This window comes from Ylistrum balloti, unplaced genomic scaffold, assembly GCF_031769215.1.
Source record: "Ylistrum balloti isolate Yb309-2 unplaced genomic scaffold, AGI_CSIRO_Ybal_v1 Utg371104, whole genome shotgun sequence".
Taxonomy (NCBI): Eukaryota; Metazoa; Mollusca; class Bivalvia; order Pectinida; family Pectinidae; genus Ylistrum; species Ylistrum balloti.
Window position 1 is genome coordinate 774,275 of NW_026782608.1, and position 20,791 is coordinate 795,065.

Genomic DNA, 20,791 nt, shown 5'->3' on the forward strand with positions numbered 1-20,791 from the left:
GTCTTTACACAAATATGTTGCTGCGTAATATTGTTTTCATAAAATTTATGATTTGTCTCGCCATCCTGACTTCTTTCCAGCTTCACCCCCTAAACCCTCTCATGAGGCTTTGACCCTGGATCCTACAACCTGGAGGCAGAAACTTAAAAAAAAAAGTGGGTTGGGGGTTGGGTTGGGGGTTGATTGTAAATTTTTGAAGTTTTAGAAAAAAAGGGTGCCTCCTCTAACCCGAAATCCTGTATTTGTCATCAGCATTATCTACAGTAAAGACAAAAAGCATTTTCATTAGAAATCTACAGTAACCCCACAAACCATGGCCATTGTTATAGTATCCAATCAGACTACTTAATCCTGGACAAACACCCTGGTGTTACTTCTGTGTGTAATTTTAGGAAACACTCTAAGACAGTAAATCAGTGGAAACCACATTATGATAGAATTGTTGCCTAAGGCAACACACTAGATGCCCTAGCCACTTCATGGCATGGAGAAGAAACTAAATTCTTTTCAATGGAAAGTCCATCGTCTTAGAAATTGAAAACTAGCTACTAAGCTTTGGATTAAGTGTGTTACTACAACAAAAGAATCTCTATGCATCCTCCGTGAGAATAATTCTGTCTAGAGATAAAATTACACTAATACCTCATCATAACTGAAATAGATTTAATCATTAGTAATAAAAGTTTATCCTTGTTCACTTGTATACTGAATGTGTTGTAACACTGATGGAAAAATTAAGTCATCCGAGAAAGGATCTAAATAATATTTTCAGAAAGGTGATGTTCATAGTCCTGTGTTTTGTTGTATCATGAATATATAAGAGGCAACACAATAATAATTACATATTTATTGCATATTTTTAAATCAAATGAATTTCACATATGACACCTGCAATTAATACGACAGCAACCAGATAGTCAGCTGCAGTGTCATACAGTCAAGTCTTTTTTCTTTTTTCCTTCAATTTTCAGAGACAAAACATTTTTCTCATAATTTTGCAAATTTGGCTAGAAATAATATCAGATACCATAATCACATTTTTTTCTCTTTGTTATGATTACACTGTAAAATTTAGATTAAAATTGAAGTAAAACCTTTGCCATTTCCCAAATGCTGACTTTTGAAAACATTTTGAACGAAAAAAGTCACATACCGGGTATACCAATGACTTGGGCAGATGATTAAACCTTAAATAAAACAACAAACCATTCCATGTCACAAGCAATTAGCATAAGCATATCAGGTGTTATAGATGTGAATTCTGCCATACAAAATCCTAATGCAAGGTTTCATAAACCACCTTCAGAACAGTTTGAGATTTCTTTTCTTCCATGAATATTAATGAGAAATGTATGTGACTAAGAGAACTGATGATCTTGACAGTAAATGTGAGCAAACTGGTATTGTGTTCATGTTCATACAGGTAACAGGTCTATCACAGTTCTCTAGGAATAAAAAAAAAATTAAAAACACAAAACTTTTCTTTTTCATCATGAACAAGTAGACCATCCCACAAATAAACCATTCACCTGGTATGAGTCAAATTTGTGAGACAAGTACATGTATTTACATGTAGGTTTTTTTACTTATCATGTAATGTACATATTATGTTCAAATAAATTATGCAACCTTATATAATACATTACGATGTGCTTTAGGTTACTTCTGTTGAAACTATGACATCATCAATGGATTCAACATTTCAGCAGCGTCCTTGATACAAATACAGGCAAGTGACTTCCAAATTTGTCTTTAACATTCAAACCAGGTAAAATTCAACAGGCTCACTGTAAAAACTTTATGATGAAACATTTGCAGACATGTATCTGAAGTCTGAAGAATATTTCTGGTTTTAGTCGACATCAGATTTGTTTTCATATATGCAGATCATTTTATCTTTGAAAAAAAATTACAAACAAAAATGACAAAATTCTATAAATACATACTGTTAAACATATGCTACAGTGCCTGCATATTATGTAAATTTCATGTTACATGTATTTCGTTACCATTAGTTACGGAAGACACATTTAATGCTATCAAAATCCATCAAACTTAAGCTGAAACTTTTACCATTAGTTTCATCTACAAACTTTTTTGAAATGTAAATTGTTACACATTATTCAATTGAAAAAATTCACAACATGTCATGAATGGAGAAATACAAGTTTCAAGATTTTTAACTTTCTTTTATAAATACATACTATATAAACTTCAAACAGTCTTACTGAACATCCTTCAAGTCTCCATCTTTCAATGAGATTCATGTAATTGGTAAAAGATTACATTTCCTTAGAACAGTTCACCAGAGTTAGCTGCTGCTAATAAAACTAGGAAAGCTTCTGATGTTTATAACCATAAGTTTTTTTCCAAATTTCTATAAATAGTTATGATGACCCTGACCTTGAGATATGATGTATTGCTTTTTCAATAGCATAAAAATTTATCAAAATCCCTCATGAAATGACCTTGATAGAGGGACAACACCATTCATGATAGGAAGAGACAGAATGTTGCCCAACGCCAAGGACATGAGTAACTCTATATGACAACCCATCAAAATGGAGGAAACATGAGAAAATTATCACCAATTACATCAATCAAATACAAAATTGGAAACAAATGAAAGATTCTGTTCATCACATAACAAACAAATTCCCAGATAGTCTTGTGAAAACTAAAACATATCTGAAGTGCCTTATTCATTACAGACTTAATGTTATCAGAAATAATCCTAACACCAACAATCAAAATTAAGGACCATGTTATAAAACGTTTGTGATTTGATTTGAGAAAGTAGTGTTTGCTACTGATAATAGTTTAAGGTATTAAATAATGTATCACTTCAGGTTAAAAAGAACATTATGATTAACAGTGTACCAATTACTATGTTGTATTTGATTAGCTGCAGAGTTGAATAGTGTTTGTCCAAAACAAATTATACTGACCACTTTGTAACTCTATTACAAAAATTTGAACACTGTTATATGAACCTGAATATGACAGTTCAGTGCATTCTATCTGTACCAGATTCCTGTCCGTCTCGGTTTTCATGTAAACCAGCCAGCATAATTTGTTCCAACAAAGGCAATGTTTGACTGTTGCTCAAAGGTTGTTAGAAATAACCAGTAGTTAGTGAAAAATTGTTGCCACTGAAAATATAAGAGTATTCAAGGCTAAATTAACTCTCAGAATACATCAATCTGACCTGTCTCAGCAAATCTATAATAAAGACAATTCCCAATTTTGTTTCATTCATGGTTGAAAATCTTCACAAACCACTGGTTATCTCTAACCAGCTTTTGAACAACTGGGGCCTGCAATCTAGAAGTCTCTGCAAACCAGATGTATCATTATTTTACAATAAATTTTTCAGAATTCAGAACTTGGATAACCTGACAAATCTGGTGACAAATAAATATTCATATAAAAATTGAAAACTGAAATGGCAACACAGTATACACAGACAGTTACACATATAGGATCTTTGATGGTATTCTACAAAACACTTAGTTTAATAAGTGTATATGAAATGGAAACAAATTTAAGATCCTTTCACATGAATGATTATTCTTACAAATATTACAAAAAAACATGTTTTCTCCATGTCATTTTTGGATTCATCTTGTCTCTCCTCCTATGATCTTAATTGTGAAGTCATTATGCATTTGACAAATAAGTGACACTAAAAACCGTCATACCCAGACATCACAAAAGGTCATAATACTTTGGTTGATGCACAAAATTGCTACATGGGTACATGCACTGAATAACACAGCCAATGTGATAAAAATGGATTTCTTCCCCCAGCACAACCTTATACCTCACACACTACTGGGTCCATATTCAATAGTATTATCATATATCTACAGAAATCAATAACCTTTAATCGGTCAAAATGATCAAATTCTGGATGGAACATATAAAACAAAACATGAACAGTAGCATTCAATAAGCACTGAAGAGATACACTGAGGCTCTCTCTAGAAATCTGATTCAAACTATATATAGGAAACCACAGGAAAATGTCTAGAAATCTGATTCAAACTATATATAGGAAACCACAGGAAAAGAGTCTGTATCTATATATCACATCTGCTTACCATTACTGAAGAAATAACAGTATGAAAAGTTTCAAACCATAACCATCACCAAAAAAAAAACTGGATAAAGACTGAAGATGATACTGCAAATGGTTCTCAATTAGGACCAATCATTACAAACTTGTTACAGTAAACCTAAAGTTTATATAGCAAATAACATGTTTATATTTTATCAACAGCAATATTTTTTAATGGAAACGTATAAAATGAATATATCAGTCATATTATCAAATATTTCTACACTTACAACATCTACCAGGATAACCAGCTCCCTATTTGACACATCAATATTATAAACACAGGCCCCATTTTCATGAATCTTCTTTAAGGAAATCTTAATTACCATAGAAAACCATTACATACAATAAGGAAAAATTTTAATTTAAGGAAATTTCCTTAAGTTATGTTATGCTCTCCTATGGGAAGTTTAATGTTAAGGAATTCCCTAAGTTATAGAAGATTAATGAAACTGAGGCTAGAAATCCTAAGTAAATGCATTAAGTGTCAACTTCACGAGAATGATATGTACATATGAGTTATTACAACAAAACCAATATCCCATTTAATAGTTTAATCTAAGCTTATTTATAGAGTACACCAACTACACATTCAAACTGTGTCCAACACATCACTCAGAGGTAAACAAAGACAGAACTGAAGTGAGCAAGTAAACACAACATAAAAAGGTTTAAAATAAATATGTCAAGAAAAAGTGATAACATAATATAGATACAATATAGCAATATTTCATCTCCCAGCAATACAAAACGATGAAATCAATATTTGATCAGTAAAATATGTGTACATTCAGGACCCTGACTGTTCACACAACACTTGTAAGTACATGATATTCATTTCAGCACTTTCTTCCAATAAATGAAACTCTAATGCACTTTCACATTTCAGTTTAGACGAAGTTCTCTTTTGATCATCATGTACTAAAATATATTCATAGAGGTAAAACATGGAGCCCAAAATGATTCTAACAAACCTCAAGCAAGCTTGTAGTGTTATGTAGTTTTATATAGTGGTCTTAAGATAATCTTTCAATGATGTTCTACTGATGCCAACAGAATACAAAAATAAAAAAAGAAATTCAAAGCAGAGTTATCAACAAAAAATCAGTACAACAATCTGAGCAAATAAATGACAAAACATTTCGTACTTCACTGCAAATTTTCCTGCATTAACATCATATAAAGACAATAACATGTTCCATGATTGCACTTTCTGGATTAGATAAGGTAGTGGCACAAGGAAGAGAAAAACACCTGATGAATCACAAGTACAAATTAACATACAATAGAGCAGATACGTCCAAAAGCAGTCATCAGCATAAGGGAAACTAATACTGTGGATCACTGAAAATATATGTCACACAGGGTTTATTTTTGTGTTAGTACACCAGTAGAGTCTATTGTGAATTCAAATCCCTTACAATTATTTGTACAATATTAACTCTGGATGGCATCCATGTTGATTTGGTTACTAATAACAACATCCTTCAAAATCCAGTTCTCTAATAGCTCATCATTCATGAATTTAAAATCATTTCTAGATCCAAATCACAAAATCATGTATTTGGAAATATGTCTGAAGAGGTATGTTCATGAAAGTATTCTCAAGATCTAAGTGATTTCCAATAACTGTAGTCAATGACTGTTATTTTGAAACAAGAATATGGAGTCAGCTAGAGACAGAATTCTTTTCTGAGCTTCTATTAGCTCAAGTTAAAATTCTGTATGGTTTTCGATTGTCTCCCTTACCTGAGGACAATATTTTGATGACAGCCTAAGATATGTGCTATATTACAGAGTATAGATATACATACAGAGCAGTAACAAAGTAGGGTGGAAAGCCATGATGAGCTCAAAATCAGAAAATTTCATACAACAAAATCTTTGTTACACTGATAGATGTTTATAGTTTCCCTCCCATGCTGATTATGTAAGTACACATATCCAATGTCTTGAAATATGAAAATAACTCTTCTCTGCTACCACCCTGATAAAAACTAAATAAAATCAAATTTAAAGCAATATTATGCCTGTGTTTGAAATTTCCTTGGCATTTGATTTTTTGATATTTCAGGGCTGTTGTGTACAGAATCAAAGAACTGTTGCCAGACTAGTAGGAGCCAAAGATTTCTTCCTAAAAGACATATTTTACTTCCCTTAATGAGGATAATTGAAATCTCAGATATAGTACATCAGTTATTATATATTTGGTAAAGCGAAAGCAATGGAACACAAGTCTGATTATATTTGGCTTAGTGGTTACAAAGGTACAGTTGTTCATATTTCAATAGATAATGTAGCGACGTTTTCAAAATTTTACAAGATACAAGTCTGTAAATCAAAGACAGCTGATTTGTTGCTATGAATGATGTATGTCCACTTCCACCACACCCTCCATCGACAATGAACTAGGGTCATAGTTTACAGGTGCTAACCTTGGGAGCACATTTCACCACTTTATCCTTGGCTGACAATTAAGATCCTAATGCACCTGTGTTAACCCTCGGCGTACATGGATTATATCTCACCACTATGACAACACCCTTGACCAACAATTAAGATAAAATGTCTGGGACTACTTAGGACATTCATGATATGCACAAAAGTCTTTTATAACAGGACAACAGCTTTAAATAGAACATTGGTTTTATGGCAGGAAATTTATGGTACACACACTGTAACAACACTAGCTAATACAAAAAAAAATTAATAAATATTTTGTCCAGCTATGAGTATTAAATATCTTCTATATTCGAATAAATTTTGTAATTGTGCTAAATGCCTTACGAAAATCTCCATTTTCATTTGACTATCATACAGAGACATTCCTTCTTTGCCTGAGACTAGCACAAATATCATTTCAAACAGCTAAATACAGAAGTATACCTGAGACAAGTATCAGTAATTAAGACGGTACCTGTAATAGCTTTGGACACCTTTAAAGAAACCAAAATCACAAACAAGCTCCGGTCTGCATGACTTTACATATTTCTTTTTCTAAATCGTGTATCTCAGTTAAAATTTTAGAAAATACATCCTTAACTTTTGGAACATGATAAAACACCTACTGGAAATCTATATAGGAAATTGTATCACTATATTACACTTCAAGAATTTAACACTGTAGGATTTTCAGATAACCTTCGGAAACAAGGGTAAGGATGGAAAAACAACACAGTGGATTAATAAATGGCAAGGACTTGGTGAAGATTTTAGGCCATACAAAATAAAGGTCACATCTTGAAATAAAAATGTAGTGTATGGACACAGTGGTAATGGATGCTGTACTCTAGAACATGACGACTGTCCACCATCTTCTCTATCACATGATTACTGGAATGTAGCTCCACGTGGAAATAGCAAAGTCTTATCACAGTCATCCTTCAGTTAAGCATGTCCTACAAACAAAGTGACAACATTTAAAACAAAACAGAGATATTTGCAGACACAAGCAGTTGTTACTTAACATAACAAGAATACCCTGGGCTAAAACAGTCCAACCTGTCCTATGCTAAAGTGAAATGCATTATTGTATAACAAGAGATCCCAGAGGGATCTTGGCGCCCACGATTTGAGGATCTATTTTCAGTTCTTGAAGATTTATTCATTTTTTTTTTGTTTGTTACAGGTGTTGTAAATGTTCATGAACTGGTCTTCATTGAATGTACTCAATGATGGCACAAGATATTTTTATTAAGCACTTATTAGCAAATATCATTTGAAAAAGATCCCAAAGTATTATTAGATAGCAGTCAGTTACAGGTGGATAATGGACAATATGCTTGTGCTGTATTACTGTCGACATCCAAGATGGCGGCCTGTGGGCCACCTTGATTTCAAATCAGTCCCAAAAAGGTACAATGCACAACTAGGGACCAAGGGAAACCAATATCTATGAAATATCAGAAGGATCCATCCAGTACTTCCTCAGACATAGCAGTAACAAGATTTTACTCTCAAAATCCAAGAAGCCATCTTGATTTCGGATCAGTCCAAAAAGGTACAATGCACAACTTGGAACCAAAGGGAACCTGCATGTGAAATTTGAGAAAAATCCATCCAGTACTTTATCAGAAATAGCGGTAACAAACTTTTACATCCAAAATCCAAGAGATGGCCACCTCCAAAAAAGGTACAATGCACAACTAGGGCCATCATATGAAATTTGAGAAAGATCCATCCAGTACTTTCCAAAAAGCGGTAACAACTTTTACATCCACAGATGGCCATCTGTTGGGACCAAAAAAGACCAAGGGGAACCTGCATATGAAATTTGAGAAAGATCCATCCAGTACTTTCCAAGAAATAGCGGTAACAAACTTTTACATCCAAAATCCAAGATGGCCACCTGTTGGCCATCTTGAATTCGAATCAGTCCAAAAAAGGTACAATGCACAACTAGGGACCAAGGGGAAACTGCATATGAAATTTGAGAAAGATCCATCCAGTACTTTCCAAGAAATAGCGGTAACAAACTTTTCCAAGACATCCAAAATCCAAAAAAGGTACAAGATGGCCAAGGGGAAACTGCATATGAAATTTCGGCCAGTACTTTCCCAGAAATAGTGGTAACAAACTTTTACATCCAAAATCCAAAAAAAGGTACAAAAAAGGTAATGCACAACAAGGGACACAGGGGAACCTGCATATGAAATTTGAGAAAGTACTTTATCAGAAATCCAGTACTTTTCCAGAAATAGCGGTAACAAAAAAGAATTGTGAAATTTACGGACGGAAATAGCGGTAACAAGAATTGTTTACGGACGGTTGCGCGACGGACGGACGGACGGACGGACCACGGACGCAGGGCGATTTGAATACCCCACCTGATGATGGTGGGCTAAAAAGGCATTATTGTGACAATAAATATCCATTGACTATGCTAATGAGAAAGTTCAAGCAAGAAATTCCAGAGGGATTTTGGGACACTCCATTGTTTGATCTTTATTAATTCTTTTGAAAGTTCTTTCTTCTGTTTTATCCTCTACATTAAATGAAATTCAAAAATTCCTCTCAAATGTAGCTGTCAAAAACATGTACCAAATGGTCACTTGTTTGTCAGTTTGCTTTTCTGATCTGTCTTATAAATCAGCTGATTGGTAAGTTTTCAGTCATGTATTTAAGAAGTTAAGCAGGAGTGTCCTTTTTCAGCTGTACTATTCTGGGACTGGGAGCTGTGTACCTAAAGACTGGTGTCATTTGGTCAGTTTATGTCAAAGGGGTAGCACTCTGAAGTACACAAAGCAATAACTTTTGCAAACTGGACAAAATCGCTGAAAGAGCAGTGATTCTATTTTTGCATAAGCAAGGTCTTGCAATACTGATATGGTAGCAACACTAGGGAATGATGCCCCTGGTGTGAACATAAACTGAATCTATTCAGGGATTCATGAGATATCTTGTATTCCAGCTTTCATTTCCAAAGTGGTCACTTTTCGCCTTGACCAATGACCACCAAAATCTAATGAGGTATAGAACTTGGAGTTATGATACTATAGTTTAAATATAAACAAAATCTGTTCAGTAAGTAATAGAATATGTTGTACACAAGGTTATCCCAGACAAATGCACCTCAGTTTCTATTCTCAATAAGTCACACTTTTCTGATCTTCTGGCTTTAATACAAGAACAATATTTATCAACAACAGGTTACATTTTTTCAAGCCTGTCTTATCTATTGCAATAACAATACCTTTCCTCGTTAAGTTCACATCTTTTTAAATGTGAGCCTCTGACTTTCCTCATGATCACAATTTTGTAGAGAGTACTTACTACATCAGAGTCGTCATGGTAGGGCTGGAATACATGGCCATTTCCTGCCTTGGAGTTAGAGGAACCACCATGTGTTTTCTTGTTTGCAACATCTTTCTTTACTGCTGGAGAATTCAACTCCTTTTAAGACAGAACATATTTCATTAATTTCTCTACATTTTAACAAATCAATCTTAAAAATTTTATTGTTATAAAAAAATAGGTAATGCAGCTTAAAATTTATCATCTATATTTTCATAGTAGGCCCTATGACAAGAATAACAAGTACTAATTGTAATGAGGACCATTACAAATATCCCCTAAACGACCCCTTCAGCAGTAAATGATCACAATAATCAGACCTGCAGTCATGCCAAACATGGACTACACCATTTTGCTCCTATAGTGCCACCTAATACATCTATACCAATTTTCACAAAAATCGGACAATATCTAAAATTTGGCTAAATTTTGACCACATCTGACAGCTCAGATGATCGATCGATGGCTGAATGCAAAATGGACTACGCCATTTTTCTCCTATAGTGCCACCTAATACATATATACCAATTTTCACGAAAATCAGACAATATTTATAATTTGGCCAAATTTAGACCACAGCTGACCGCTCAGATGACCGATTGGAAAAATTCAAGTGGCATGCACTCCACCTCGCATGTATGAATATGTGTGTAAAGTTTTGTTAAATTCCATGCAATTGTTTTTGAGAAACGCGTCAGAAACCTCGCTGGTGGAAGAAAGTGGAAGAAATACAAATAATATAAATAATAAAAAGAAGAAGAAACGGAGCAAACACAATATGTCCCCCCACTTCGTTTGGGGGACATATTGAATAATTGTGTGGTAGGAAAAGGCTCATTACAAAACTGCTACTCAAAATTTCTGATTTTTAATCAAAATAAGCAAATGGGGACTCAATAATTCATACCAGATATGTAAATTCTATACCTCATCATCAGAAGAATCCTGATAAACAACAGACTTTGGTGATAAGGCGTTCTCAAACTCATTGTCATAGTCTCCTGCTTCAGACTGGTTTAACAGGGAGTAACGATACACCACACGACTGTAAAGTAATATTCAAATTAATTAGTTCCTCAGTTTTACTGGAATGTAATACTTTACCAAATCACTATCCGAATCACACTGTCACGAACCTTCAGCACACATATATTGTACCAGTAAGTTAACAAGACAGTATATAGATTTAGAGATCTTTTACATTCCAATGTCTGCAACAGCAATGACATCCTGGATGATACATAGTTTGTGTTAAAGTTGGAGTGTATGGCAATACCTATGTTATACAAATTATCCATAGTTTGTCTCAGAGGTAGGAGTGTTGGAGAATACTCACTGTTTACGTATGATCCAGAGTTTGTAACCAAAGTAGATAGACATTAGAACCACAAAGAGAATGACCACCATAACAATAGCTGCCACCACCATGCTATTGGGGCCTGATTTTTTCTGAAATACGCAAGTTGAATCCTCAGTCTTACATTTTCCTGAATAAGTTTCTTATCATCAAAAGAGAAATATAACACAAGTAATGAATGAAATTCAATTTTTTTTTACCTAACAAAGTTAATTTCATCATATGGATGTTGCTGATATGTATTCTCTCTAAATCATAAATGTATTGCTTGAATATTTTGAAATTTCGGGGATATCTCATTATCTTTCAAAAATTATATGTGTTTGATAAATATTTTTTTTTACTTTTGCCTAAAATTCCAGATCTCACAGCTCTTATGTCATGACCTGATAGAATATTTATTATAAATACTTTGACCAGGTATACTTTGTATGTTACGTCCTGATAGAACATTTATTAAAGTACTTTGTTTGTTACGTCCTGATAGAACATTTATTATAAGTTTCTTGACCAGGTATACTTTGTGTGCTACGACCTGACAGAACATTTATTATAAGTACTTTGACTAGGTATACTATGTATAAATGACACAGATTTGTGCTGAGAGTCACTTCAGCAGTTTAAATACTTACTACTTTAATTCCCACGCCAAGAATGCTCTTATCACCTTCCTTACAATGTTTGTCCAGATTTATTGTTTTACCAACCGGCGAGAAACCATTTTCACATTTGTCACCAGGAACCTTTCTAAATCTACAAGTTATCAAATATATAAGCATTAAAATTCTATGTCAGTGCTTGGTCGTGCTTGGTCGCACACAAATAAACAAGTGTAAAGTAGAGCTGGCATTAATCACGATGCAAAATTTAGGGTAGATAACAACAAGATCAATATCTTCACATTAACTTGATAGGGTAATAGATAGGACCATCGTTAAGCCAAAAAGATTTTTCCTCTGTGTAAATTATACAAATCATTACATAAATTGCTGTATTAGGACTTCTGAGAGAGTCACACTGGCTTTTTTTGTCAGACTAGCAGTTTGTTGTCACATTGACATTTTGTTGTCAAACTGACAATCTAACATCTCACCCTTCTGTAATAACTTCCTCCTCTCTTCCCTGCATACATATATCCAAGACAGCCATGGACTTGTTTCTTAGACAGTTGAGGCCACCAACTGGTCTAAAATAACCATAGTCACTGTAAAAAGAAGACATATTTCTAAGGTAAATGATGAATTCATTATTCACTGCTAGCAACATACAGTAGGACTTGGTTTAGCACTAATTTCACAATTTGATTAACCAGCTTACCATGCTTATTTCAATTCGATCATGTAAAACTTTTCTGAAACAAACAAATGTTTTAGTGGTTCTTTTTTTTTCCTTGTTGGTGTGGTTTTGTATTTCTTGATTTCATAGTAATGCCTTATATCCCAGTCATATTTGAATTGTTTGTTCTGATGGTTTCCTTTCATTAAGGACAGATATTTAAGAAGAGTATGTGAAACATTACTTCAGACAATACAATATCTGATACTGGTGTCTAGCAAGCTACTCCTGGATAAAGACAACACACCATTCAAAATCTTCTCTAGAACAGGTACAAGGCTGGATATCTTTTTCTACTGTGTAGTCATAGCCGTTGTGACACCTGCAAAAAAAATAAAAAGCATGGATGCTGCTTTCATAAAGAGAAATTCAGGAAAACTTGACTTTTTTTAAATCACACATTACAAAATCCTTGAATTCTGAACAAAAATTTAGTGAAAATATATCTTAGTGATATGAATCTATCATTAAGTTCATACCAAGAGTCCTGTTTTAACCGCTTGAATTTCTCTTTCTCCCCAAGTAAACAGCCCTTCATTGAGTCACTTTCATATTTACGTAAAGTTTCGTGTGCAAGCCATTCTTCGTAATCGTTGGAAGTACCTGCAGCAAAATAAAAAAAAAACAATGCATAACTAAAGAATACATTTACATGTGACCGCATTTAAATAAAAATTTGCTCTAAAATGATAAAATTTTCTCTAAAATGATTTAAGTTGCTCTAAAATACCTTCATGGAAAAACTATGTACCTACAGCAATAACTCACAAATCATGTGCCCCAAAGTTATAATTAGTTGTTGCAAAGCATACTTACACTGCTGTTTGAGGACATTTTGGAAGTCAAATACATAGGCAGTCCACTTTCTGGTAGTTGGGTGATAGCCCCACACAGACACAGTCATAGAGGTCGAGCCAGGCTCAGTCAACAGACCAGTAAATTTAATGGCCTCTGTCTCATTTTTTATGAAAGTGTATGAGTGCCAACACCGTCCTTCATCTGTGGAGAACTTGATGACCGTAGGTCTGTCGGTATCAGAGGGAAGTGCCACAAGCAGGCTGCCACTGTCAGCAATGTGGTAGTGGTGAGGGCCACTCAGAGCCTGAAACACATTATCAGTAAGGTCATTGGAGGTAAAATAAAAACTCCATATAGTTTTCTATACATTCCTCAGTGACAAAAGACTAAGATTTCTATACATTCTTCAGTGACAAAAGACATAAGTTTTCTATACATTCCTCAGTGACAAAAGACAAAGTTTTCTATACATTCCTCAGTGACAAAAGACATGTTTACTATACATTCCTCAGTGACAAAAGACATGTTTACTAAACATTCTTCAGTGACAAAAGACAAAGTTTTCTATACATTCTTCAGTGACAAAAGACAAAGTTTTCTATACATTCTTCAGTGACAAAAGACAAAGTTTTCTATACATTCCTCAGTAACAAAAGACATAGTTTTCTATACATTCCTCAGTGACAAAAGACAAAGTTTTCTATACATTCCTCAGTGACAAAAGACAAAGTTTTCTATACAATCCTTAGTGACAAAAGACATAGTTTTCTATACATTCCTCAGTAACAAAAGACATAGTTTTCTATACATTCCTTAGTGACAAAAGACATAGTTTTCTATACAATCCTTAGTGACAAAAGACATAGTTTTCTATACATTCCTCAGTAACAAAAGACATAGTTTTCTATACAATCCTCAGTGACAAAAGACAAAGTTTTCTATACATTCCTCAGTGACAAAAGATATAGTTTTCTATACATTCCTTAGTGACAAAAGACAGTTTTCTATACATTCCTCAGTAACAAAAGACAAAGTTTTCTATACATTCCTCAGTGACAAAAGACATGTTTACTATACATTCCTCAGTGACAAAAGACATGTTTACTATACATTCTTCAGTGACAAAAGACAAAGTTTTCTATACATTCTTCAGTGACAAAAGACAAAGTTTTCTATACATTCTTCAGTGACAAAAGACAAAGTTTTCTATACATTCCTCAGTAACAAAAGACATAGTTTTCTATACATTCCTCAGTGACAAAAGACAAAGTTTTCTATACATTCCTCAGTGACAAAAGACATGTTTACTATACATTCCTCAGTGACAAAAGACATGTTTACTATACATTCTTCAGTGACAAAAGACAAAGTTTTCTATACATTCTTCAGTGACAAAAGACAAAGTTTTCTATACATTCTTCAGTGACAAAAGACATGTTTACTATACATTCCTCAGTGACAAAAGACAAAGTTTTCTATACATTCCTCAGTGACAAAAGACAAAGTTTTCTATACAATCCTTAGTGACAAAAGACATAGTTTTCTATACATTCCTCAGTAACAAAAGACATAGTTTTCTATACATTCCTTAGTGACAAAAGACATAGTTTTCTATACATTCCTCAGTGACAAAAGACAAAGTTTTCTATACAATCCTTAGTGACAAAAGACATAGTTTTCTATACATTCCTCAGTGACAAAAGACATAGTTTTCTATACATTCCTTAGTGACAAAAGACAAAGTTTTCTATACATTCCTCAGTGACAAAAGACAAAGTTTTCTATACATTCCTCAGTGACAAAAGACAAAGTTTTCTATACATTCCTCAGTGACAAAAGACAAAGTTTTCTATACATTCCTCAGTGACAAAAGACATGTTTTCTATACATTCCTCAGTGACAAAAGACTAAGTTTTCTATACATTCCTCAGTGACAAAAGACATAGTTTTCTATACATTCCTCAGTGACAAAAGACAAAGTTTTCTATACATTCCTCAGTGACAAAAGACATAAGTTTTCTATACATTCCTCAGTGACAAAAGACATGTTTACTATACGTTCCTCAGTGACAAAAGACATAAGTTTTCTATACATTCTTCAGTGACAAAAGACATGTTTACTATACGTTCCTCAGTAACAAAAGACAAAGTTTTCTATACATTCCTCAGTGACAAAAGACATGTTTACTATACGTTCCTCAGTGACAAAAGACATAGGTTTTCTATACATTCCTCAGTGACAAAAGACATAAGTTTTCTATACATTCTTCAGTGACAAAAGACATGTTTACTATACGTTCCTCAGTAACAAAAGACAAAGTTTTCTATACATTCCTCAGTGACAAAAGACATGTTTCCTATACGTTCCTCAGTGACATAAGACATAAGTTTTCTATTCATTCCTTAGTGACAAAAGACAGTTTTCTATACATTCCTCAATAACAAAAGACATAGTTTTCTATACATTCCTCAATAACAAAAGACATAGTTTACTATACATTCCTCAGTGACAAAAGACATGTTTACTATACATTCCTCAGTGACAAAAGACATGTTTACTATACATTCCTCAATAACAAAAGACATAGTTTTCTATACATTCCTCAGTAACAAAAGACATGTTTTCTATACATTCCTCAGTAACAAAAGACAAAGTTTTCTATACATTCTTCAGTGACAAAAGACAAAGTTTACTATACATTCCTCAGTAACAAAAGACATAGTTTTCTATACATTCTTCAGTGACAAAAGACTAAGTTTTCTATACATTCCTCAGTGACAAAAGACAAAGTTTTCTATACATTCCTCAGTGACAAAAGACAAAGTTTACTATACATTCCTCAGTGACAAAAGACATAGTTTTCTATACATTCCTCAGTGACAAAAGACATGTTTTCTATACATTCCTCAGTGACAAAAGACATAGTTTTCTATACATTCCTCAGTGACAAAAGACATGTTTTCTATACATTCCTCAGTGACAAAAGACAAAGTTTTCTATACATTCCTCAGTGACAAAAGACAGTTTTCTATACATTCCTCAGTGATAAAAGACATGTTTACTATACGTTCCTCAGTGACAAAAGACAAAGTTTTCTATACATTCCTCAGTGACAAAAGACATGTTTACTATACATTCCTCAGTGACAAAAGACAAAGTTTTCTATACAATCTTCAGTGACAAAAGACATGTTTACTATACATTCCTTAGTGACAAAAGACATAGTTTTCTATACGTTCCTCAGTGACAAAAGACATAGTTTTCTATACGTTCCTCTGTGACAAAAGACATGTTTACTATACATTCCTCAGTGACAAAAGACTAAGTTTTCTATACATTCCTTAGTGACAAAAGACTAAGTTTTCTATACATTCCTTAGTGACAAAAGACATAGTTTTCTATACATTCCGCAGTGACAAAAGACAAAGTTTTCTATACATTCCTCAGTGACAAAAGACATGTTTACTATACATTCCTCAGTGACAAAAGACAAAGTTTTCTATACAATCCTCAGTGACAAAAGACATGTTTACTATACATTCCTCAGTGACAAAAGACAAAGTTTTCTATACATTCCTCAGTGACAAAAGACATGTTTACTATACATTCCTCAGTGACAAAAGACATAGTTTTCTATACGTTCCTCAGTGACAAAAGACATGTTTACTAGACATTCCTTGGTGACAAAAGACATAGTTTTCTATACATTCCTTAGTGACAAAAGACATAGTTTTCTATACATTCCTTAGTGACAAAAGACAAAGTTTTCTATACATTCCGCAGTGACAAAAGACAAAGTTTTCTATACATTCCTCAGTGACAAAAGACTAAGTTTTCTATACATTCCTTAGTGACAAAAGACATAGTTTTCTATACATTCCTTAGTGACAAAAGACATAGTTTTCTATACATTCCTCAGTGACAAAAGACAGTTTTCTATACATTCCTCAGTGACAAAAGACATAGTTTTCTATACATTCCGCAGTGACAAAAGACAAAGTTTTCTATACATTCCTTAGTGACAAAAGACTAAGTTTTCTATACATTCCTTAGTGACAAAAGACATAGTTTTCTATACATTCCTTAGTGACAAAAGACATAGTTTTCTATACATTCCTCAGTGACAAAAGACATGTTTACTATACATTCCTCAGTGACAAAAGACTAAGTTTTCTATACATTCCTTAGTGACAAAAGACATAGTTTTCTATACATTCCTTAGTGACAAAAGACATAGTTTTCTATACATTCCGCAGTGACAAAAGACAAAGTTTTCTATACATTCCTCAGTGACAAAAGACATGTTTACTATACATTCCTCAGTGACAAAAGACAAAGTTTTCTATACAATCCTCAGTGACAAAAGACATGTTTACTATACATTCCTCAGTGACAAAAGACAAAGTTTTCTATACATTCCTCAGTGACAAAAGACATGTTTACTATACATTCCTCAGTGACAAAAGACATAGTTTTCTATACGTTCCTCAGTGACAAAAGACATGTTTACTAGACATTCCTTGGTGACAAAAGACATAGTTTTCTATACATTCCTTAGTGACAAAAGACATAGTTTTCTATACATTCCTTAGTGACAAAAGACAAAGTTTTCTATACATTCCGCAGTGACAAAAGACAAAGTTTTCTATACATTCCTCAGTGACAAAAGACTAAGTTTTCTATACATTCCTTAGTGACAAAAGACATAGTTTTCTATACATTCCTTAGTGACAAAAGACATAGTTTTCTATACATTCCTCAGTGACAAAAGACAGTTTTCTATACATTCCTCAGTGACAAAAGACATAGTTTTCTATACATTCCGCAGTGACAAAAGACAAAGTTTTCTATACATTCCTTAGTGACAAAAGACTAAGTTTTCTATACATTCCTTAGTGACAAAAGACATAGTTTTCTATACATTCCTTAGTGACAAAAGACATAGTTTTCTATACATTCCTCAGTGACAAAAGAATAAGTTTTCTATACATTCCTCAGTGACAAAAGACATAGTTTTCTATACATTCCTTAGTGACAAAATTGTTCCACATGTTTTGCTTGATTGCTGTGTACAAATAACATCAAATCACACAAGTTGAGTAAAGGTACCTTAAACCACTTGTATCCACCATCTCGTGTGATGTAGACATCCGGGTGTGTAGTCTGAAGGGCATCAGCTACATGTCCTACAATACCAAACCATCAACTTGAGTTAGTATCAGGGTTAAAAGTCATTTAATATCCTTTCCTTATCTTAGTTCTAACTAAGGGCCCTTTTCATTTATGTAGTTGTAATGGATAAACCCGTTGAACAAATAAACAATCTAAAATGAATGAAAATGCTGATCGAGTCTGTTCTTTTATGCAGAACGAAACCATGCCACCTGCGTGCTATTACAACCAGATAAATGAAAGTGCCCAAATTGTAAGAAACAAACTCTGTACAATATACAATATACATAGTACGCCATGCACAATGTGTCAACTGGGATGTAAAAAACCACATTAAACATATATTACAAATGTACGTTCGCATCCTCGAGTCAAAGAATCACCTGAAATATCAGGATTACATCGAACTCAGAAAAAACCAGCACTTCTGTATACTACAGTCAGTATTCACTGACATACCTGACAGCAGTAGTGGCCAATACTACATTACAGGACATATCTGTGACTTCCTTATATGTTGCAATTTGTAATTTTTGTTATAAGGTAAAAAAAAAAGCTTGAATCCCCTCTACAATTTAGATGTCTTCTTATTTGCAAATCGGCTGTACCAATTACAAGATATCAAGTTTAAATGAGTGTTAATCGAAAAGCTTTAAAGATTACACCTACCATGTACCATAGCCACACCAACAGCACTAGAAACACTGATCGGAGACTGGGCGAGAATACCTCGTGTAATGCTGTATGTCCCATGAATCTGTAAATTACAAGCCTGTAACAAAGATAAAAACTCCGGATAAAGAAAAAAAAAAAAACCAAAACCCATAGAAATTTTCATGATGTGGCAAAATTCTACCATGGCACACATATCATTGAATCTGAGTTTGAAAATAAGACAAATGAATCATTTCTGTATGCAGTGCAGGTTGATTTTTACTTCATTTTGTTTCAAAGGTACCAAATATCTGTCTGAATGTACTTAGATCCTCCATGGCAGACCCATACCCTGGGTCAAGTTTTCTTCATGAAAGCAGATCAGAATGGCAGGTCTAGTGATACATTGTGGTATTAACTGGTGTTGTTGGTCATACTCTGGGTCAGTTTTCTTTATAACAGCAGATCAGAATGGCAGATCTGGTGAGATACATTGTGGTATTAACTGGTGTTGTTGGTCATACTCTGGGTCAGTTTTCTTTATAAAAGCAGATCAGAATAAACACCTTGTAGCATTATGAACATGATTAGGTCTCTTATTCCTCCTTTTGTTGAAGGGTGTTGAAGGAGATGTCAAATAGACAGGCTAAAATCAATGTATCCAACATGAGTGATAATTTGAATTTTACCTTACTTCCTGAGAAAAAACAGGAAAAGCATTGTATTGTGAAAACATACCTTACTTTCATCTTTACAAACACTACCCTGTGGACGTGGGATGGGCTGCCAACTTGCCCCCTGATTGTATGTGATCATGGAGTGAATGCTGTCGTCTCCACTCATCTGACTGGCAATATAGACCCCTCTCATCGAGTCCATCCTGTAAAAGTCTGTGGTATCCCCGTAGTTTGGGTACAAGTGTTTCTCCAGGGAGCGTGAATAGATTACACCCTTCCCTCCAGATGTGTACAAGGTGCCATGACCAGTGTCTACAATCAAAGAGGATTTATCACAGGTTACCTGTTGTTAACTCATCAATCTCTAGGAAATCATGATGTATAATTACCACTAATGATGACTATATATAGACTGTAGAATTTAACTGGTCATGAAGCTACTATTTTTACAATTTCAGCAATACAAGTTCACAGCAGGTTACTTTGACAAGTTCTGGACTACATTTGTAAAATTGTAAGGGCAAGGGTACTAATTTAAAACCCCTTTAGGGTGATAAATCCTTAAAAAATATCCTGAACAGCTGTATGAACATTTAGAGTACAACATAGGTACCTGTACTCTCACAGAGTTCATCACTGAACTATACTTCTAAAAATGGTCATAACTCAAAAAATTAAACACAGCTCAACAGTGCGGTAACAATGTCAAGTAAGTTTATAGAAACTAACATAAAAAATAAATCATGCAGGGGTCTTTGGTCTTTTTTAAAAGGTTGGTTACCTCCAACTGCATAAAATTTCATAATAATACAAGTTCTCATTGCAGTGGAACCTGTAACATTACTTAGCCAAAATATCCCCACAATCATATATACAATCTTCAT

The 20,791-nt window shown here is 33.8% G+C and overlaps 1 protein-coding gene across 1 annotated transcript in view; it reads right to left on the reverse strand.

Annotated features, from left to right (window-relative positions):
- Nucleotides 1-834: 834 nt before the first annotated feature.
- Nucleotides 835-20,791, reverse strand: part of LOC132560694 (sortilin-like) — a 32,800-nt gene continuing 12,843 nt past the window's right edge. The window contains exons 13-24 of the mRNA XM_060225363.1: nucleotides 19,969-20,219; nucleotides 19,246-19,348; nucleotides 18,514-18,590; nucleotides 13,422-13,707; nucleotides 13,085-13,208; nucleotides 12,853-12,927; nucleotides 12,364-12,474; nucleotides 11,903-12,023; nucleotides 11,250-11,362; nucleotides 10,841-10,958; nucleotides 9,893-10,012; nucleotides 835-7,518 (exon numbers count right to left, since the gene is read on the reverse strand). Coding sequence (XP_060081346.1) covers nucleotides 7,504-7,518; nucleotides 9,893-10,012; nucleotides 10,841-10,958; nucleotides 11,250-11,362; nucleotides 11,903-12,023; nucleotides 12,364-12,474; nucleotides 12,853-12,927; nucleotides 13,085-13,208; nucleotides 13,422-13,707; nucleotides 18,514-18,590; nucleotides 19,246-19,348; nucleotides 19,969-20,219 — 1,514 coding nt within the window. The 3' untranslated portion in view covers nucleotides 835-7,503. The remainder of the gene's footprint in view (nucleotides 7,519-9,892; nucleotides 10,013-10,840; nucleotides 10,959-11,249; nucleotides 11,363-11,902; nucleotides 12,024-12,363; nucleotides 12,475-12,852; nucleotides 12,928-13,084; nucleotides 13,209-13,421; nucleotides 13,708-18,513; nucleotides 18,591-19,245; nucleotides 19,349-19,968; nucleotides 20,220-20,791) is intronic.